General features: G+C 43.7%; 2 protein-coding genes across 2 annotated transcripts in view; both read left to right on the top strand.

The window, feature by feature from the left end:
- LOC126691169 (uncharacterized) overlaps nt 1-17979 on the top strand; it is a 42443-nt gene that overhangs the window by 8027 nt on the left and 16437 nt on the right. The gene's annotated exons all lie outside the window — the stretch shown is intronic.
- On the top strand, nt 3487-5736 carry LOC126692762 (uncharacterized). The gene is made up of 4 exons (XM_050388507.1): nt 3487-4373; nt 4454-4633; nt 4706-5103; nt 5187-5736. Exons 1-4 carry the CDS (start codon nt 3581-3583, stop codon nt 5718-5720), a joined length of 1905 nt encoding a protein of 634 aa, XP_050244464.1. The 5' UTR covers nt 3487-3580; the 3' UTR covers nt 5721-5736.

The raw sequence follows: 17979 nt of genomic DNA, 5'->3' as shown, positions 1-17979 counted from the left end.
AATTGCAGAATGCCCTATGTAGGGTGGTTCTTATCTTCTAGATAGTCATTCAGGATGCTTGCCTTTTATTTATTTATTTATTTTTTTTAGCTAAAATATTATTTTAGTCTCTAAACTTTATCAAAAGTTTGTATTTTTCATCTCTAAAGTTTATAAAGAGTTCCTTTCAATAGTTTAGAGACAAAAATAATGATGAAAAAAGAAATTTTTTTAATTGTTTAGGGATGAAGAAAGATAATTTTTAAAGTTTAAGACATTAAGGACAGGAAGTGAAACATTTTATATAGTTTAAGGATGAAAAAGAATTTTTTATAGTTTAAGGACGACAAACAAACTTTTGATAAAGTTTAAGGACCAAAATAGTTTTCTACCCTTATTATTATTATTGATGATGATAAATTTGTTAGTTACAAAGGGGGAGGGGAGATTTGAATCTTGAACATTTTTGTTGGTAACATTAGAAGGTGTTAGTTGAGTTACAAGGCTCTTGGTACCTTTTAGTTGAACAAAACAAATAAATGCAGAGGTTGTGCTGACAAATTGTGGAAGTTATTTTTGTTGTATGGTACTAGCATTTTTTGCTAAACAGCAAATGGCATTAATGGATATAATGGCCCATACCTGGAAATTTAGATAGGTCTCTCATAGATGGGCATAATGGAGATTCCACAATGCCCATTTCAGAAAGCTACATTGTCTGCATAAAACAATAACATGGCTGTTTCAGCCAAAGATAAATAAACGAAAATTTCAAAATAAATAGAGACTTACAGTGGTCATGGCATTAAAATCTAGATCAGAGAAAACATGAAACCATAGGGTTAGGGTAGGGCTTACCCAATCTCTTGCCGTCAATTTTTGTGACTTGGAAAGATAAAATTTCTGTATGGACTTCCTTGTCATGGAATGTCAAACTGTCAAACACTTCATTAATGTTTCATTTTTTTCCCCTATTTTTTTACCCATTTTGGACCATTCAATAACGTTGCGAATGTAGAGAACGAGATCTTGACAACTGTTTGCAAGGTGCGTTTTTGGATGGTATGAACAATGCTATAAAGTATAGACATAATTTTCATAATAGTTTTTTTTTTTTTTTTTTTTTTTTGTTTTTTGTTTTTGATACAATAATTTTCATAATAGCTAGGTGCTCCTAAATAGTATTGTGGCGCTTTTTTAGTTGTTATTTTTTATTTATTATATATAACTTTTATATTATATACAATAATTTGAAATAGTTATTCTAAATAACAACACAACTATATTGAATCATAGCATTCTAGTCTAAGACGATGTTAAAGATTACTGATGATATGCAATTGGCCTTATCTGCACAAGTCACCAGCGTGAGCCCTTTTCATTGTGAGATTATGGTATCTAATATTTCTTAGCTTTGATGTGCTTTTAATGCAATTATTATAGGTGTAAAGGTAAGTAACTTTGATGTGATTTCCATGCAATTTCATCTTTTTATATATATATATATACACGATAAAAACGTAATTTACTGAAAAGAAAGGAAAAAAGAAAAAAAAGAGACAATGTATACGTATACTAGAGACCATCATAATCATGGTGCAGAGTACAATGATCAATGAAATTTAAAATAGAATAAAAAGAAAAAGAACCTAATGAAGGCAGCCAAGCAAATGGAGAAGTAAGAAAAAACCTCTTCAGTTCTGGAATATTTCTTTCTTAATCCTCAACTTCTGGCATATCGTTCACACCATAGGATATATATATATATATATATGTGTGTGTGTGTGTGTTGGGAGGGGAAAAGTAAAAAAATAACTGATTTTTTTACTGCTATTTATATTTTTTATAAAAGAGATATCAAAACTTTTCTAAGATGGTCTATTAATAAATGCCTTAAGGACACACATTAACCGAACCCACATATTTGTTTGGGTAACATGAAATCTCACCAAGGAAGGACCTTTTAGACCCACTCCAAGGGATTAAAGTCATTAAACCATATATAGATACACAAATTCACCTCCTAAAATCATGTATTCAAATGTTTAATGAGATTGAGCCAGTTGATGGATCCTATATACATGACAATTCAAATGTTCATTCACATGTCTTTTAATTATAATTATATGATATGTTAAATCATTTAAATGAGTCTAGTGACTACCAAATATATGTTTTGTCTTTTATAATTGTGACAATAAATAGGGAATAAGATTTGAACTTTGATTCTCTCTTAAAAGAGACCACATAATGCTATTGAATTATTAATTTCTTGGCAATATGTCATATAATTAAAATACATTCAGATCACTATTAGTTGAATCATATGTTATAACAACTTTTCTCTAAATTCAGTTTGGAGAGAAATCCTATCTTAAATTAGTTGGTCAAAAGTTAGGTATAATTTTTAAGATTTAGTCACTGGTGATGCCACATTCAACCCATGGGGTTCAAGCCTAGAAAAAAAATTAAAATTTATATATAATATATTTTTATATTTTTTGTTTTGATCATCCTAAAATAAAAGAGACATATGAATTAAGAGCTAAGGCAAAAGCATAAATGTGTTAAGTCCTGATGACGTCGATTACCGTCACCAATGGGTCACACCGTACTCGCGACTCGAATTGAACCTGCACGACGAAACAAACTAAAGAATCCTTCAGAGAGCACCGGTGTGGTGCCGGCCAAAGACTCTCCGACGGTCAAGTTAGACTTCCTCTGTTTTACTTAGTGCGTTAGAGAGGGTTCATAAAAGCATACCTCGATTTCTGTGGGTATTACGCCTTTTATAGTGATAAGGGGTTGACTTTCCCTTTTTGGTTCCCACATCTTTTCAATGTGGGACTCTATTCCCAATTCTTCCAAACGTGGTGAGCAAGGATTCTCATTACCGGATCATGGGCCCTTGCTGTGTCAGTAGTGATGGGCCTTCGAAGCTGGGACCATACCTACGCAGGCCCAAGAGACCCAATCCGTCAGGCCCATTAAGGTAAGCCCATCATGCCCAATATTTTATCATCTTCAGTTGCCCCCTTCACCCCGATGATCCGTCACCTTTAAGGTCAAAGGATCAGTGGGGTGACGGTCCTTACATATGGATATGACGGATTCATGCAGATAGAACGACGGTCCTAGCTGGATCAACCCGTCAAAGGGAGAATCATCCAGTTGACGGATACATGGCAGGTACAAATCTGTTGGTACGTACTGACAGGTTGTCAGCATTTATTAAGCATGCCACGTGTCACTCTCTGAATGGTCGTTGTATAGGATCGAAGCGTCGCTTCGTCTTCCGTGCACTTCCTATATATATAAGGCGCCTCACTCTTTCATTTTTCAATTTTCACTCAGAAAACACTTGTCAGAGCGAAGCCGTCAACCCTGTCAGAGCAAAGCCGTCAACCTTATCTGTGCAATCCGTCGAGGACGAATACTCGCTGATTACACCAACCGTCACCTGTCCTCTGCTAAGTTCGGTAAGTGCTTCTAATTTACTATAGTCAAGTTACATTCTCTTCCATGCATTGTTGTTAGGCTTTCCATACCCGTCAACACTTTCAAACCCGTCGGTCTTAGGTTTTATTGTCAATTGTAGGAAATGTCTAGTGCGTCAAGTAACCAGTCGGTGGTTCGTGATGGGACGGAATACGAGGATGTATACCCGTCCGGTCATAAAGACCAAGAGAGCCCCGGCGAAAGTAGGAGTCCGTCTGCCTCCTCTTCATCCTCAACAAATGAGGATGTGGAGATAGTCGAAGTAGAGGGTTCCGATGATGACGGGGATCAACAACTGGAGTCCGTTGTAGGCGCTGATGGACTAAGGCAGTTCATCATGTTGCCAGAGTGGACTGTTCATAGGTTTACATCCGTCATCAGGGAGAGACATTTCAGCACCTTCAGGACCAACTTCCAAATCCCAGACTATGTCTCCATCCGTCTACCATATGTGTCGGAGAAGTGTTATTACGAAGGGGTAGACGGTGTAGGAGTGTACGAACAGGCATTGAAGGCTGGACTTCGATTCCCGCTTTCTACCCTTCATAGGGAACTCTTGCAGTATCTGGGGTTGTCCGTCACCCAGATATCCCCTAACGCCTGGAGGGTCTTCATAGCCATGGAGATTCTCTACGGTGCAATGTCAAACGGGGAAAGGAAATTGACGGTCCGTGAATTTCTTCACTGTTACCGTCCAGACGAGATTTCTGGATCAAGGGGGATGTACAGTTTTGCCAGTCGGAGCCCCTTGTTGAAGGTGATCTTTGAGACCCCAGACTCAAATAGAGACTGGAAGAGTCGGTACTTCTTCCTGGAGGGTGATAGATGGATGAACCATCCAGGGGAGACGGAGTTCATGCCCGTCGACACAACTTGGGCAGTTATAAATCAGACACGTATGCATCCGTCTAAATTTTGTGTTGCTTTTCATATCCGTCCAGTTATATGTGTATATCTTGATCATCTTTCTTTGCAGGTAGACGGCGCCCACAAGTCAGCCTCGAGGAGTTTAGCTTCCTTGAAAAGGTTTGCAAGAAGACTACGCCGGAGGAAAGGACTTGGGCGAAGTTGGTGAACCCGAGGACCATACATTGGTACTGCGACGGTCCTGAGCCCACCCAAGAAGCGATAAGATACGACGAGCGAGTTCACAAACGTAAGCCCGTCAACTTTACTTGTCATTTACTTTGCTTTATTTTGTTTTAATTTCATCCGTCATTATTTGCAGAGATGGATGACGCAAAGAGGAGAGCTTTGATCAAGTCCCAAGCCGTCAAGAAGAGGGAATCCGGCGAGGAGGTTCCTAAGGCATCAGCTTCAGTCCCTAAAAGGAAACTGACGACAAAATCCGACCGTCCCTTTAAGCAACCAAAGGTCTCTCTTGAACCTGTGGTTGGCTTAATGGCTGAGGGTAACAAGGCCGTCACCCCAGCGAAGCAGGGGAAGGGCAAAGGATTGATGGCGGTCCCAGACGGTAAGCAAGAGAGACCTCCTTCCCTTCTTCGTGATGACTCCAAGTACGCATTGGAGAAACTGTCGTCCATCATCACGGCAGAAGACTACGAAGACCTGGGGAACCATTCGACGGAGGCCATGGGGGAGACGGGCCTCTTCGCCGTCGCTCAGGTTGGTTATGTTTGTCAAATAAGTTTTTGTTTTTCATTCTTCCTGTTACTTACATTATGTGACGGTCTCTTTTCTACTTGCAGTCCTTGGTCATGATGAAGGGACTACTTGACCGGTGTCTCAACCGTGAGAGTAGCTTGGACCGGGTGCGCGCGAAGGCGCAGCAGACGGAGGAAGAGCTCGGACAACTTCAGAGATGGAGGTCCAAGATGGAGAAGAAGCTGGAGCTTTCTGAGCAGGCGAGGAAGGAGCTTGAGGAGAAGACGGCCACTTCGCTGACGGTCATAGAGAACAAAGAAGCTGAGATAAAACAACTCAAAGAAGAGATCCGTCAGGCTAGAGTGGCAGCCGTCGAGGAGTACCGATGCTCGGAGTCCTGTTTGGGCGAGCTGTCGGACTCCTTCCTCCAAGGATTCGATGATTCCCTCCGTCAAGTCAAGAAGGCTTATCCAGAGCTGGACTTGACAATGGTCAAACTTGAGGACCAAGCCCAGACTTCTGCCCTCCCCGTCGCCTCCGAAAATACGGAGGACCTTTTTGGAGACGGTGCTGCTCAGGGAGACGGAGAGTCCGCCCCGTCGAAGGATGTCCCAGATGCTGAAGAAAAGAAAGATTGATGCATATGTACTTTATTTTGTGAACAATCCGTCTATCTTTTTTATTCATTTTTTAAGACAATCCGTCCCTTTTTGTATTGAACATTTGCCTTTGGGGCTTTTGGCTTAAAAGTTCACATGCTTTTTATAATTGTTTGGTGCTCTGTTTAAAACTCCGTCTACCTTCTTGAGGGATTATTTTTGTGAGGATATTTGTTAATCTGTGATTATCCGTCCACATTGCAGACTTGTTATCTTGTGTTGATTGAGCATTTACATCGGTGAGGATTTTCCTTCTCCGTCTGTTTTGAGGGGTTTATTATGCGGACCGTCCACTTAGTGGCGTTGTTCATCACTTTTAAATATATCGCGTATTTAATGGACTTGTAGAAAATTTTAACGTAGCCAGTATACGTCCACTTTGCGAAAACGTCCATCTATTGTATCCGTCCACCTTGGGACTTTATTTCATGTAGGACAGTCCGTCCATCTCAAGGACTTTATTTTCATGTATTTCAATATCTTAGTGATCCGTCCACTTTGTGGACTAATTGCATCACCTTTGTGATCCGTCCACTTTGTGGACCTATGTCACATCACCTAAGTAGTCCGTCCACTTGGTGGACTTATGTTTCATCACCTTAGTGATCCGTCCACTTTGTGGACTCATATTTCATCACCTTAGTGATCCGTCCACTTTGTGGACTCATATTTCATCACCTTAGTGATCCGTCCACTTTGTGGACTTTTGTTTCATCACCTTAGTGATCTGTCCACTTTGTGGACTTATATTTCATCACCTTAGTGATCCGTCCACTTTGTGGACTTTTGATTCATCACCTTAGTGATCTGTCCACTTTGTGGACTTATATTTCATCACCTTAGTGATCCGTCCACTTTGTGGACTTTTGTTTCATCACCTTAGTGATCCGTCCACTTTGTGGACTTATGTTTCACTACCTTAGTGATCCGTCCACTTTGTGGACTCATATTTCGTCACCTTAGTGATCCGTCCACTTTGTGGACTTTTGTTTCATCACCTTAGTGATCTGTCCACTTTGTGGACTTATATTTCATCACCTTAGTGATCCGTCCACTTTGTGGACTTTTGTTTCATCACCTTAGTGATCCGTCCACTTTGTGGACTTATATTTCATCACCTTAGTGATCCGTCCACTTTGTGGACTTTTGTTTCATCACCTTAGTGATCTGTCCACTTTGTGGACTTATATTTCATCACCTTAGTGATCCGTCCACTTTGTGGACTATTTCATCACCTTAGTGATCCGTCCACTTTGTGGACTTTTGTTTCATCACCTTAGTGATCTGTCCACTTTGTGGACTTATATTTCATCACCTTAGTGATCCGTCCACTTTGTGGACTTTTGTTTCATCACCTTAGTGATCCGTCCACTTTGTGGACTCAGTGTGATCGTCCCTGTAGGACGATCCGTCAACCTTGTGGACGTAGTGGGATCGTCCCTGTAGGATAATCCGTCCATCTTGCGGACGTAGTGGGATCGTCCCTGTAGGATAATCCGTCCATCTTGCGGACGTAGTGGGATCGTCCCTGTAGGATAATCCGTCCATCTTGCGGACTTCTATCGTTTCCGTTAACTTTTGTGGGCAATTGCAATGACATACATTCAAGTAGAAGATCAAAAATTGCATCTGATTGTAGAATGCGTAAAGGAAAAGTGCCTGCCCCCTTGGGCTTAAAAAAGGCACGACAATATTGTAGCAAAAATAGTTAAACAGTGCCAATAAAAGTTAATAATTCCCAAAAAGTCTTAAAAGAGAAACTGGTTGTCGTGTCGCTATCACTGGTAGTATTTCCTCAAGTGCTCGGCATTCCACGGGTGTGGTAGCTTTTCTCCGTCTATTGTCTCCAGGTGGTATGTCCCTTTCCTTTTCCACGACGTAACTCTGTAGGGTCCTTCCCAGTTGGGGCCGAGTTTTCCTTGTGTAGGGTCTCTAGTTGTACCCATGACCCTCCTGAGTACGAGGTCTCCAACTTGGAAGCTTCTTTGTCGGACCCGGGAGTTGAAATGTTTGGACATGCGATCCTGGTATCTAGCGGTCCTCTGTTCTGCTTCCGACCTGACCTCGTCTATAAGGTCCAGCTGTAGCCTCATGGATTCGTCATTCCTTCCCTCGTCGTGGTTGTGAACCCTGTAGCTCGTGAGCCCAACTTCCGCTGGGATGACTGCCTCGCTCCCGTAGGTCAGTCGAAACGGTGTCTCTCCTGTCGGGGTCCTCGCCGTTGTCCTATATGCCCACAGTATGCTTGGCAGTTCTTCTGGCCATATGCCCTTTGCCCCCTCGAGCCGAGTTTTGATAATCTTTAGCAAGGATCGGTTTGTGACCTCAACCTGACCGTTAGCCTGAGGATGGGCGGGGGATGAGTAGTGGTTTTTTATTCCTAGTTGTGAGCAGAAATCACGGAAGGGGCCGTTATCGAACTGCCTCCCGTTATCTGAGACAAGGACTCTAGGAATACCAAATCTACATACTATGTTCCGCCAGACAAAACTTCTAATGTTCTTTTCTGTAATGGTGGCCAAGGCTTCCGCTTCTACCCATTTCGTGAAGTAGTCAATGCCCACTACCAAGAACTTTAGCTGCCTTATCGCCGTTGGGAAAGGTCCCATGATGTCCAGTCCCCACTGAGCGAACGGCCATGGAGCCGTTATGGGGGTCAGCTCTTCAGCTGGCTGTCCGATAAAATTGCTGAACCTCTGGCATTTGTCGCATCTTTTAACATAGGACTCAGCATCCTTTTGCATGGTCGGCCAGTAATAACCAGCTCGTAACAGTTTGTGCACCAACGACCGCGATCCAGAATGGTTCCCGCATATTCCTTCGTGTACTTCCCTCATCACGTAGTCTGCCTCTTCAACCCCGAGACATCTTTGGTAAGGACGGGAGAAACCTCTCTTGTAAAGAATGTCTTTTATCAAGACGAACCTTGCCGCTCGGACTTTTAGCTTTCTCGCTGCCTCCTTCTCCTCAGGCAATATCCCGTCCTTTAAGTATGAAGCTATCGGCGTAGTCCAGTTTCTTTCGGAGCGTATCTCCTGCATGTTGTCGGGGTCTATTAGCGGAAAGATTTGAACAAAGGGAAGTACATTACCCAGTGTTATCATGTGTTCTGCTGAAGCGGCTTTGGCTAGCCGATCAGCGAGCTCGTTGTCTCCCCTGGGGATCTGGACGAACGTTGCTTTTAGCCCGTCGACTCTAGCCCTCACTTGATCGAGATATCTCTTCAACCTTTCCCCTTTGCATTCATAATCTCCGTTTACTTGATTGGTCACGACTTGAGAGTCGCAATGCACGACCACACTTTCAGCTCCGGCGGCTTTGGCTAGGTCGAGTCCTGCTGCTACCGCTTCGTATTCTGCTTCATTGTTGGTAATGGGGAAGTCGAGACGGACCATACATTCAATCTTGTCTCCTTCAGGTGACAGCAATACTATGCCGGCTCCTCCAACTCGCTTATTGGATGATCCGTCGGTGTAGATGTTCCACTGGGGGGGTTCTTCTGCCCCCTTGTCCGCGTCATGCGTAAACTCAGCTATGAAGTCGGCTACAGCTTGTCCTTTGATGGCCACACGTGGACGATACTTGATGTCAAACTCACTCAATTCTATTGCCCACAGCGTCAGTCGACCTGCGGCCTCAGGATTACTTAGTGCCCTTCGCAAGGGCTTGTCGGTCACTACGTTCACGGTGTGGGCTTGAAAGTAGGGCTTGAGCTTGCGAGCCGCCGTGACCAACGCAAAAGCGAGTTTCTCCATAGGTTGGTATCTTTCCTCGGCACCGCGGAGCGCCCGGCTGGCGTAGTACACGGGCTTCTGTGCTCTGTCCTCCTCTCTGATTAAGGCCGCGCTGACGGCCACAGTGGAGACGGCCAAATAGAGGAAAAGCTCTTCACCTGGTTGCGAGGGGCTCAGTAGAGGTGGTGAAGATAGATAGGTTTTTAACTCCTCGAATGCTCGTTGACACTCGTCCGTCCACTCGAATGACTTTTTCAATGTTCGGAAGAAAGGTAAGCATTTGTCCGTCGCTCTCGACACGAATCTATTCAATGCCGCTACCTTGCCGTTAAGGCTCTGTACTTCCTTCACGTTTCTCGGGGGGGCCATCTCCATTATGGCTCGGATTTTGTCCGGGTTAGCTTCAATCCCCCTTTGAGATACCATGAATCCTAGGAATTTTCCTGCCGTTACACCAAACGCGCACTTTCCTGGATTGAGCTTCATGTTGTAGGATCGGAGTGTGCCGAATGTTTCCTTGAGATCTTCCAAATGGTCTTCCTCCTTCCGGCTCTTCACCAGCATGTCGTCGACATAAACTTGGACGTTCCTCCCGATTTGCTGTGCGAACATCTTGTTCATTAGTCTCTGGTATGTTGCCCCTGCATTCTTCAGACCGAATGGCATTACTTTGTAACAGAAGAGACCTTGACTGGTTACAAACGAAGTCTTCTCCTGGTCGTCCTCGTGCATGCGGATCTGGTTATAACCCGAGAAAGCATCCATGAAGCTTAGCAATTGGTGTTGAGCCGTCGAGTCCACTAGGATGTCGACCCTTGGGAGGGGATAGCTATCTTTGGGGCATGCTTTGTTAAGATCGGTGAAGTCCACGCACATCCGCCATTTGCCACTCGTTTTCTTCACCATTACCACATTCGCCAGCCAATCGGGGTAGTAGACTTCCCTGATAAAGCTTGCATCTTGGAGTTTGCGGACCTCTTCCGCTATTGCTTGGTCTCGCTCCGGGGCGAATACTCTCTTCTTTTGTCGGACGGGTGGGAACGAGGGCAACACATTCAACTTATGTACCATGACCGAGGGATCGATTCCTGGCATATCGTCATGGCTCCAAGCGAACACATCCTTATTGCTCCTCAAGAAAGCTACGAGCTCTTGACGGATTGCGGGTTTGACAAGCGTTCCGATCCTGGTAGTTCGATCTGAATTGGAACTGTCGAGAACTATCTCCTCTAGCTTCTCAGTAGGTTCTGCCGTCGTTCGGTGTTCTTCTATGTTCAAGGCCTGGATCTGGTCTTCCACCTCCATCATAGCTACGTAGCATTCTCGTGCGGCAATTTGGCTTCCGCGTAGCTCTCCTACCCCATACTCCGTTGGGAACTTGATCATCAGGTGGTATGTTGATGTTGCCGCCTTCCACGAGTTGAGAGTGGGCCGTCCAATAATAGCATTGTAGGCTGACGAGCAATCGACCACCAGGAATGTTACGTCCTTAGTGATTTGTTGGGGGTAGTCTCCTACCGTCACCGGTAACGTGACGGCGCCCAAAGGGAATATCCTACTCCCCCCGAAGCCAACGAGCGGGGCGTTTGTCGGTATTAGCAGTTCTCTATCAATCCTCATTTGTTGGAATGCCGGATAATACATGATGTCGGCCGAACTACCGTTGTCGACCAACACCCGGTGGATGTTGTAGTCGCCTGCCCGCAAGGTGACGACGAGTGCATCGTCGTGTGGATGGTGTAGGCGTCTTGCATCCTCCTCCGAGAACCCGATGATGGGGCCTTCCCTTCTAGCCATCTTTGGTACCGTGCCTGCCAGCTGGACATTCTGTACCATCCGCAGGTACGTTTTGCGAGCCTTTTTGGACGATCCGGCCGAAGCTGTTCCTCCAATTATCATCCTTATGTCCCCTATTGGGGGCCTTGGCCGCTCGTTTTCTCGACGGGGGTGTTGTTCTTGTTGGGGTTGATCCATTCTTTCCTTGCTGACGAACTTCTTCAGCTTTCCTTGTCGGATAAGGTTTTCGATTTGTTGCTTCAAGTCGTAACAATCGGCAGTGTCGTGACCATGGTCACGGTGGAAGCGGCAATATTTGTCTCTTGACCTTTTGTTGGGATCACTCTTCAGCTTTCCCGGAAACGTCAGGGATCCTTCGTCCTTAATCTGCATTAGGACTTGGTCTATCGGAGCGGTCAACGGGGTGAAACTTGTGAACCTTCCACCCATGGGTTTTGGACGTCTCTCGTCCCTTCGATCTCCCATCCGTCCTTTTTTTCGCCCCTGGTCCTGTCGGGGATCCTCTTGTCTGTCTCTTTTCTTCGGTCTGTCTTCTCTTGCTAGTAGAGCGTCTTCAGCGTTCATATACTTGGTGGCCCTGTAAAGCACCTCCGACATTGTCTTTGGGTCGTTTTTGTATAGGGAGAACAAAAACTTACCCCCCTTCAGCCCGTTTGTGAACGCGGCCACCAATATTTTGTCGTCGGCTTCGTCGATCGTGAGCGCTTCTTTATTGAAGCGTGATATGTAGGCCCGTAACGTCTCCTCCTCTCTCTGCTTGATGTTCATCAGACAAGCCGTGGATTTCTTGTACCGATGTCCTCCAATGAAGTGTGTAGTGAACTGAGCGCTCAGCTCTCTGAAGGTGCCGATGGAGTTTGGTGTCAGGCGGCTGAACCAAATCCTTGCCGCGCCCTTCAGGGTTGTAGGGAATGCCCTACACATAATTGCGTCCGCCACTCCCTGGAGGTGCATCAGGGTCTTGAAGGTCTCTAGGTGATCGAGGGGGTCCTTGACTCCGTCATAACTGTCCATGCTTGGCATGCGGAACTTACTCGGCAGGGGGAAGGAGTTGACGGACGCCGTAAATGGCGAGTCAGTCCGGTTGACAAGGTCGTCAAGATCGCTGGACACTCGCCCCTTGAGAGCGTTCATCAGGACTTCCATCTGTTCCTTCATCGCCTGCATCTCTGCGATGATGGGTTGTGGAGCTGTGTCCGTCACTGAGGGGATGCTAGCGTCCCGTCGCACTTGTTTGCTCGGTGCGTTGCTCTCCTGCGGTCCGTCATTATTTCTCCTCTCCGCACTGTTCCCTTCTTGATCTCCCTGGCTATTCACGGCTGCACTCTTTTGATTCAGCTGTTCCGTCAGGTCGTGGTTTTGTTTGGTGAGGCGCTCCACAGCTGCGGCGAGCGTCTTGACCTGTCTCTCAAGGGCAGTCGTAGGAGCTTCTTCTTGGACGTCATTTGTGGTTGCCATCGAGCGCGTGAGTACCATGTAACTCCTTTATCTAGGAAATGTTACCGTACCCGGTCGTCGATTCCCCACAGACGGCGCCAACTGATGACGTCGATTACCGTCACCAATGGGTCACACCGTACTCGCGACTCGAATTGAACCTGCACGACGAAACAAACTAAAGAATCCTTCAGAGAGCACCGGTGTGGTGCCGGCCAAAGACTCTCCGACGGTCAAGTTAGACTTCCTCTGTTTTACTTAGTGCGTTAGAGAGGGTTCATAAAAGCATACCTCGATTTCTGTGGGTATTACGCCTTTTATAGTGATAAGGGGTTGACTTTCCCTTTTTGGTTCCCACATCTTTTCAATGTGGGACTCTATTCCCAATTCTTCCAAACGTGGTGAGCAAGGATTCTCATTACCGGATCATGGGCCCTTGCTGTGTCAGTAGTGATGGGCCTTCGAAGCTGGGACCATACCTACGCAGGCCCAAGAGACCCAATCCGTCAGGCCCATTAAGGTAAGCCCATCATGCCCAATATTTTATCATCTTCAAGTCCCATTTCAGTTATATGAGAAATATGTTAATTATGTTAAAAGACTTTTTCTTGGGGGGCAAACAAAGAAAACCACATGCTTCTAATCTGTTAGTTGTAACTTCCCCAAGAGAGCCCAAAGAGGTAGGAAACAATGCCGATGCGAAGGAGAAGGAATGTTTACGAAAGCAGTACAAAGTACAAACTGTTTCTCAAGGACAACATTTGTGGAAGTATCATATTGCTTACAGAATTCAGAGGCACTCCTATTTCAACCTCAATAATTTTATAGTAAGTATACTATAAAAGACACATATTTGATGCATATGACAACTGTTTATGTGTAGGAAAGTCTCATTCAAGTGATTTCCTACTGCCATATGTGGCTGAAACTCCAGGCAACTGACTAGGTCATGACAGGAAACAAAACTAAAGAATTTACAAGGTCTAGCCAAGCAAATGTCGTTGGAGCAATTACTAAAAATTAAAAGCAGAGCCACTAGTAACAATGCAATTATAAAAACATATAGCAACCTAGCTATCAGCTGAAAAGAAAAGAAATATATAGAAAAAGGAGGAAGAACAAAAGAATGAGAAGATTTAAAGTGAACAATTATATAGTCAACCAAAATCAGTATGTAAATACAAATAGCCTACATAATATTTTTCCAAGTAATATTTATTTTTCTTGCATCTCTACTTTAGGATGATAAACTTTTGTATTCTTTAAAATTCTCCTTTGGATTGATACGATTTTGTTTTTTTGTTTTATGTTGTTATCTTTTTAATTCTCATTGATTGTTAAATGTTATATTATTGCATTATAAAGATAGCATATAGAAATATAATGTTATTTTATTGCATAGCATAACTAAAATAATTTGGTGTTTATTGCTATACATTTCATTTTTACTATTTTTCTTCTCATCTTATTTTATTCAACATTTAAATTTAGCAACATCCACCATATTATTAAATTATTTATATTTTGTCCCATTTTTTTAAAATTAAACATATAATATTTTATTTAAATTCAATAAATAAAAATTGCTCTTATAGAGTATTCCCATGAAATGTTACAATGCATCAATGGAAAAATGAAATACAAAACAAATACCAATTTAGAAACACTAAATTTATATATATATATATATATATATATATATATATGAAACCAAACATAATATAAAAAAAACTAATAGTTATGGATATACTAACTTAGTGGAAGCAAAACGGAGTGAAAAAAAATAAAAATAAATAAATGTTATAGTACATATTTAGTATATTAGAATTATCTTCAAAATTTGGAAAAACAATAAGATGTCAACGGAGAGAGAGAGAGAGAGAGAGAGAGAGAGAGAGAGAGAGAGAGAGAGAGAGAGAGAGAGAGAGAGAGAGAGAGAGAGAGAGAGAGATTTATGGGTAATAAAGTGTAGATGGAGAAAGGGAAAAAAAAAAATCAAACGTCAATTTGTAACTGTTAATTAGAAAACAAAGAGCCTGATGGGAGGAGTAAATAATAAAATAGAGAAAACCTTACAAAGGACATCAAAAACTTTACTTCTACTTTTATTTTGGTTATTTTTTTTCTTGCATCTCTACTTTAGGTTGATGAATTTTTGTATTCTTCAGAATTCTACTTTGGGTTGATACAATTTTTTTTTCAAAGCCTATTTTTGTGTTTTAAGTTGTTATCTTAGATTGTTAAATGTTATTCTATTACATTATAAATATAGTTTATAATAATATAATGTTATTCTATTACATAGCATAGCTAAAATAATTTAGTGTTTATTGCTATATGTGGGGGGTAAAAGACCAGTAGGCCCATGTCGATGTCTACATTGGGCCAAGGGCCCAGCCCAAGGAAAAACCTCTCCTCAGTCATGAGGAGGAAAAGCCCCTCCTCGGCCATGAGGAGAATCATCCTCAGCATGGATGTAGTCGAGGATAAAGGAGGCAACCTGCCATTGGCAGTGATACTCCATATCGTCCCACGGAGCAGGAAAAGTACTAAAGCAGAAAAGGACAATGGAGAAAACAGAAGTGTCTAAGGGAAAGGCTGCCATTATTGCATTCAATGCCTTGTGCTTGACATGACCATACTTCTCTGTCCTTACAACCACTCCCAACAACTGGAGGGAAGGGCTGATGGGACAAGTACCTACTCTAGGGACCCCATTCAGGAGGAAGAAAACTACTATAAAAAGAGAGTAAAGAGAGACAGAAAGGGTGGGGCGTAGACCCCCCAACACATCAGAGGCATTAAAAAAGGCTCCCCAGACCGTGCCGAGGACCAATCCTCTCTGATGAATCTAGTTCGTCTCAACCTAATCATAAAGAACACCATGATGACTGTTGTTCATACGCTAAAGCCTAGCTCTTTGGCCCATTCTCTACAAATTCATTATACCGGGCTCGCTGGTCCAAGGTCCCACGCATTTTGGGTTTGGCCAGAAAAACGTGTCCCTACAATTGGCGCCGTCTGTGGGAAGAGCTTGTGCATTGGTGAATGCGACGGTTAATCACGGTCGATCTCCTATCAGCAAGAGTTCCTCGAGAGGACCACTTAGGCGGTGGTGCAAGCTACGCGAAAGCCCCCATCATTTCCAAGAACACACCATCATTATCATAACTCAGCCTCTGCTTAGGTCCACGCTTCGAAGTGTTCATTACGCGGGAAGGATTGCTAAACGAAGCGCAATTTAAGGGGCTTCTAACGTCAGATATGTGCCCCCATGCACTTGTCAAGGGGCTCACTTTCGCGGGCCTAGTAGTCCGGTTCGCTGAATTCCCTTCGGAGAAGAAAGCCGAGGGCTAAACCGGAATCTTTTGAAGCGATTAAACAGAATCTTAGCTACGCCGGGTCCCCGGACCTTCGAATTTGAGGAAGTTAACACGCACTGACAACTTTCCAAAAGCCTAAGTGCTAGATAGAACCAAGGTCTTGCATGGTCCTCAGACTCAAACCTATGGGAAAACTAGCCACTCTAAAAACCTAAGTGCTAGACAGAACCAAGGTCTTGCATGGTTCTCAGACTCAAACCTATGGGGAAACTAGTCATTCCAAGAATCTAAGTGCTAGACAGAACCAAGGTCTTGCATGGTCCTCAGACTCAAACCTATGGGGAAACTAGTCACTCCAAGAATCTAAGTGCTAGACAGAACTAAGGTCTTGCATGGTCCTCGAACTCAAACCTATAGGGAAACTAGTCACTCCAACAGTCTAAGTGCTAGACAGAACTAAGGTCTTGCATGGTCCTCGAACTCAAACCTATGGGGAAACTAGTCACTCCAAAAGCCTAAGTGCTAGACAGAACCAAAGTCTTGCATGGTCCTCGGACTTAAACCTATAGGGAAACTAGTCACTCCAAAAGCCTAAGTGCTAGACAGAACCAAGGTCTTGCATGGTCCTCGGACTCAAACCTATGGGGAAACTAGTCACTCCAAAAGCCTAAATGCTAGACAGAACCAAGGTCTTACATGGTTCTCAGACTCAAACCTACGGGAAACTAGCTACTTCAAGAAAGGCCTAAGTCCTAGACGGAATGGAGGTCCTGCGTGGTCTTCGGATCTCCAGCTTCATGGAAACTAACATATAATGGTACCTTCCTAAGTGCTTAGACTAGGCACAGTCATGCCTCGGTCCTCGGACCAAACGCCTAAAGCAAGTTAAAGCTATGAATATCATCGGATACGTGGAAAAGAACCCTAGTACCCGGCGACCCCTCGGACAATTTATTTTAGGTTACACGTCCTCAGGCGGTCACCCCGTTCAAAGTATAGAACATGCGGTTGTTATCCTGGCTAGTCTTATATAGTTAATCTACTTAAAGTCGACGTTATTGTGCCCGTCAGTTGTGATAAGTTCAAAGTGGTAACTCTTTATTGTCATTGGCATCGGTTCTAAGTACTATTTGAAAGAAAAGATACCAGCACATCCATTCACAAAATAATTATTGCAGAAAGGAAAGGATACGCAAAATGAGATAAAATCATCTTTTATTAGATAAGGAAGTAGTACAATGTACATAAAAGGGGTTAGACAAGCCTATATCAGAAGCTAACTAAAAAAAAAAAGTGGTACACGGGAACGATAAATCCTCAATCTTGCTCCAGCAGCAATCGAACGAGTATGGATGGCACCGGCAGTGGAAGAGAAGAAGAAGCAGGGACGCCACATCCCCATACTTGCTCTAGTAGCAATCAAACAAGTACTGCCCTAGCAGCAATCGAGCAAGTATGGATGGTACCGGCGATGGGAAGTCTGAACCCTCACATGCGTGACACACGGCACCGGATGAAAGTCCCAGTGCTGTCGCACCAAAAATCTGATGCGACCTCCACCTGCTTCAGATTTTGGCTGAAGGAAGACGAGACTCCTTTCTTGTCCTATCGAGGGGAAGAAATATCTTTGGCCTTTGTCTCCCTTGCCCTGATTGGGCCATTTTGAATCTCGGAGACACCCAAGGCCTTTGAAGAGGGTTTGGTTCCTTCACCCTTACCCTAACCATGACCTTTTCACTCCCTAAGTCTCAGTCACTCTTATAGTGGGGACTTTGGGAACATTTGGAGAAGTTAGAAACTTGAAAAACTCAAGGGTCTGCGAATAAAGGGGAATTATCTCCCACCATACGTCTTATATAGGGGGCAAACCTGGTGGCAATCAATTCACCCAAATCTCCAAGAAGGAATTACAAGCGAGATAAATCTTGCTCAATTTACAAAGTAGTC

This window comes from Quercus robur, chromosome 7 (genome assembly GCF_932294415.1).
Source record: "Quercus robur chromosome 7, dhQueRobu3.1, whole genome shotgun sequence".
In the NCBI taxonomy this organism is placed as follows: Eukaryota; Viridiplantae; Streptophyta; class Magnoliopsida; order Fagales; family Fagaceae; genus Quercus; species Quercus robur.
This window is presented reverse-complemented; position numbering and strand designations above follow the sequence as displayed.